General features: G+C 33.6%; 1 protein-coding gene across 2 annotated transcripts in view; it reads right to left on the bottom strand.

Moving 5' to 3' along the window:
- Nucleotides 1-681: 681 nt before the first annotated feature.
- The window catches only part of LOC117117482 (tolloid-like protein 1), a 64,222-nt gene continuing 60,174 nt past the window's right edge, over nt 682-4,729 (bottom strand). For both annotated transcript variants that reach the window (XM_033261786.1, XM_033261787.1), the window contains exon 19: nt 682-3,211. In XM_033261786.1, coding sequence (XP_033117677.1) covers nt 3,104-3,211 — 108 coding nt within the window. In that variant the 3' untranslated portion in view covers nt 682-3,103. The remainder of the gene's footprint in view (nt 3,212-4,729) is intronic.

Here is a 4,729-nt window from a genome sequence, read left to right as displayed (position 1 = left end):
TAATAAAACCAGAATAAATAGTAATAAAATTATAATTAAAAGTGACCTGAAAACTAAGAAGGAAAATTCACTGATGAATCCCAAGTCCTTATTGAGACCGTGAGTGTGTGTTTTGAGTTTTAAAATCCATTTCAGTTCTTCTCATTGTCCGTGTTCAGTAGAGCGGAAGTTCCTGGCTATGAGAGTGACTTTGAGATGGTGAATATTGTGGTGGGTGGAGTTAAAATTTTCCCCTTCTGGGAAACCAGGGGTGTTATTGCGGATGGAATGTTTATGGTTATTAAATTGTAGGCAGAATTTATTACCCGTTTCCCCAATGTAATGGCCTTTGTTGCAAAGAGTGCATGATATAAGGTAAATTACATTAGTAGAATCACAATTTAGAGGTTAGACAGCCACCTAACCTTAAATCCATTCTTGCACCATCTAAACCTCGTACACCCAGCACTCATAACGGAAACACCACATGTAATAAAACTCGCTGCCAGGTCTTTCGCCATATTAACATAAACAGCTCAATAACACTTAACAACACATCTGACTATAAACTGTCTCCCCCCACCCCAACACCTCTAAATTGTGATTCAACTAATGTAATTTACCTATAATGTATGTACATATGAACAAGCAAATATACACCAGAATGATTACACATAAACCAAAAACGACAAGAGTCATTAATTTCCTATTAGAGTACAATATTTAATATATGATAGATTACCATAGAAACCAGATTTGACTTTACAAAAATAAATCTTCATTAACACATCAACATGTTGGACATGCCTAAATAGTTAATCTGGAGAAAATTGTATGATTTTGTCTGAAAAGGAACCAGAAAATCATTTAAAATGGTTAACTTTATGGCCTTAACTTTAGCAAAATACGCTTCTTAACTAATGTTAAGATGTTTAAAAGTCTGATATAAACTTTGATTAAAAGAGGTATTTTTTGTTTCTACAGTATATTTTTCTTAAACAAACAGGCAGTAAAAACAATTACTTTGAATTGATATAAAACCATTATAGACCTAAAATAACAAATAAGAGAATTTATAAGTGTTATTACAGGTCTTCCTCCAATGAAAGACCACTTTTGGGACCAGGGATTATCATAAAGTTTAAATATAGGTCTTCTTCCATAGTTGCGAAAAAGTGGTCTTAAATTGGACGAGCCATTATTTAGAGGGATATTATTATTATTGATATGTCACATTGGATGCCCAATTGTGCACTTGTTAAAATAATTATTATCAATATATAATGAAAAGATATGCTTACTAGAAATATACTTCCTCTAACCTTTAGTATCTACAGAAACAGATGTGACAATTCTGCATTGCGCATTCAAGATACATTTGGCAAGATTCATCTGGCCTCAATTATGTTAATTTGTAGATTTTAAATAATTAATGACTTCAACTACACACTAACACTCAGAAAGAGTTTTCTATTAATTTTGTACAAATTATGAAGGTAGATAGGAGATGAAAATATAGTAACATGTTCAATAAAATTATTAGTCACATTTTCAATAGCTCAAAATTACTTTTAAAACACTATACATTTACAGGTGATTAAAGCACTTTCCAAGAGGTATACACAAGATTTCCTGATTGCTTTTTACCAGTTTTTTCACAACCACTTTCATAAAAGATTTTTCTACAAAATAAATTTTAGATTCATAAAATTGTATTTCTACTTTAAAATAATTTCATAAATGGGAAAAAATGTGATATATTTTAATGTATTTGATGATGATATTATTATTATTATTATGGCAATGATAATATCAATGTAGTTGCCTGTCTCAAATATCAGAGTCTAAACCAAAATTAGGGACATGAAAAATAGCTTGTAAAAATATCTGCAATATTTATATGTATTTTCTAAATATGAGACCTGAATTTGATTTAATATGTCTTTAAAATGCCTAAATTGTCATATTTTTTGGGGTTTCACACACTTTACCACTTTCGAGGGATTCAGCGATGCCTAGCCACAGCCACTTTACTCTTGTCAGGGACATCTCCCCCTCCACCTAGTGGGGACTTCTGACTCCCCCACCCTCCCTCAGGCAAATCCGGCACCACCTCTGATCAGAGTACAATAGATACACTGTCCGTCAAAAATCGAAAAAACCCTCAAAAATTCAATTAAAACCTTCAATAGTTCATTTAGAAGAATCAATACATTATTAAATTCAACTAAACAATCTGAAAAGAATTTTTCAGTTTATTTAGCTAACGACAGATGGCACACCTTAAAAGAATGTAGATCATGCACTGTAGAAATACGGCCCAGGCTAGGTGGGTGGGATCCAGGCTAGGTGGGTGGGATCCAGGCTAGGTGGGTGGGATCCAGGCTAGGTGGGTGGGATCCTTCTGGTTTTTTGTTTTTTTTAGGCCAACTCCAAATATGGTTTCCAGCTATGCAATTTAACTCAAAGGGTAGCCTTTAAATGCGGAATATGTAAATGGCTCACAAACTGAAACAGTTTAAAATCCCAAGGATGCAGTTGTTGATGTTGATGATGCTATCTGTTGTAGTGAGTACATGATTGTATAAGTTCTCAATTATTATTATCATTACTATTGTTTGTTGCTGCTATTATGGTTGAGAGATGTAAATCTTTTCACAGAGTTACTTGCATCCTTCATAAATGTATGTTACTAAAAACCCAATTTTTATCAGAATAATTTCAAGAAATAAATTCAAATGATACATGTATCAATTATTTATTTCACTTGCAAATTGATTAAGGTAAGATAAATATTTCTCTAGGAAAATAGTTTGTAGTATAAAGACTGAAAAATGCTGACTGTTTGGAGTAACTTTTGACCTCGTGTCATATTTTGAGAATAAAAGGTTAGCTTCTGCATTAAGATTGTCCTCATGAAAATAATAATTATATTCTTTACTATAACTTATTTTTTCTATGGCCTCTTTCCTCCAAGACTTCTTATTCTCAGATCATGTTCATCCATCTACTTGATTTTAAGAATCCAGGGTGTCAGGATTATAATTGCATTTTCCATAAAGGAATATAAAATAAGTTTAAAACAATTAGTGACAACAATAACAATTGATTGGGATCTTGTTCTTTACGTTACGATCTCATATTCTGCTGAGAAGCCCTTACGCTGTATAGTATCATCGCTACGAAAAACTATATGAAGCGTGTTATGCGTTGATACAACATCATTCGGTACCTGCAAAATAAATAACAGAAATATTGAATCATGAGGAAACTTCACCATTTACCAAATTTTCAATTTTTGAACCAGGTTTTGCTGATCTCTTATCTCTATTAATTACTGCTTCAGGAAATTTTGTAACAAGATTAACAAGCTCATTAGTTGTGAATAGTTCATAAGAAGACTAGCACAAATAAATCAAACACCATGTTGTAACTTCTAACATAAGTCATTGATTTTTAAAATTCAAAACCATGTCTATTATGTTTTTTATCTGAAATTATAGCTAAGGTAATAAAAATGCCAAATATTTTTGAACAAAAGGTTTTTAAAATTTTCCAGCCTGGTTTTTAAATACTATACTGGTAATTTATTGAGAAACAGCAATGCCTGCTGTGATAATGACTCTTAAGTAGAGGTATTCTTCTTTGATGTTTAATTGGATTATTGAGATAAGATTCTGGCAAAACCTGGTTCACCAACCCGCCTAAATGCCCTTTTAAACAGTTTGCTGGTAAATGGGATAGTAACAGTATGATATAAAGGTTCTTTTATAAGTCCATGTCATTCATTCAATCATTCAATTTTATTTCATATTACAACAAATTCATAGCACAAACAGTCATACACTGACAAGCCGGGAGCTGTTAATTTGTTCGACGACACGACGCTAGAACGGAATCATTCATGCATGACCGTCCTACCGGGGGTCCTACATCCTCTGCATACCCAGGCTTGGCCAGATTGCGAGGAGGAGAACTTAACGTTCTCGTATGCTCAGTTGACTTCTAGTGACATCATTACGTTCCACTGTCACCGTGCAATCAAAAGATCCCTAGTATTATTATACTCTAGTACCTAGAGGATCACCTTTGAATTTTTTAAAGTAAACAATACCCAACCAAACACCCTATCCTGGTATTTCTCAGATTCTGGGAGCAAGTATTTACATTGTAATGATAATGAAACTACATCTTACGATGATGTCTGGTAAATGTTGATGATGAAAGTTAATTTGGAGATAGTTGGCTAGGAATTGTGGTGATGGTGGTTGAGAGAGGTGGTAACATAGTGTCCTTAGTATGGTGGCCAAGTGTTGTTATTTATGCATATGTAGATTCTGTGCAATCCGGTATAGTTTAATTGGGGTGTGACGACCACTCATTGTGGTAGTGGCTGGTTGGGGTGTGACGACCACTCAGTGTGGTAGGGTGAAAAATAAATAGGGTGATTTGAGTTTAGTTGTGATGAAGGCAGTGTTGCACTGATCCTGGCTGAATATTAAGATACATGATGGCAATGACGTTGATTGTTCTGATTGATAGTGAAGTGAGTCTATGATACCGACGGTGGAATAGTATGTCGGTGTTGGTAATGATAAAATCCGAGTGTGGTACTGTAATCATGGTTGACTGATGGTGATGATCAATGGTGAATAGTAGTAGTGGTGGTGGTGTTAAGATTGTGTATTGTCACATTGATATATATATATAGGAGGCATTTTATTACACAATGATTTTTCATAGGACTTTA

This window comes from Anneissia japonica, unplaced genomic scaffold (assembly GCF_011630105.1).
Source record: "Anneissia japonica isolate Jap-2015-1 unplaced genomic scaffold, ASM1163010v1 scaffold1405_len252398_cov171, whole genome shotgun sequence".
NCBI lineage: Eukaryota > Metazoa > Echinodermata > Crinoidea > Comatulida > Comatulidae > Anneissia > Anneissia japonica.
This window is presented reverse-complemented; position numbering and strand designations above follow the sequence as displayed.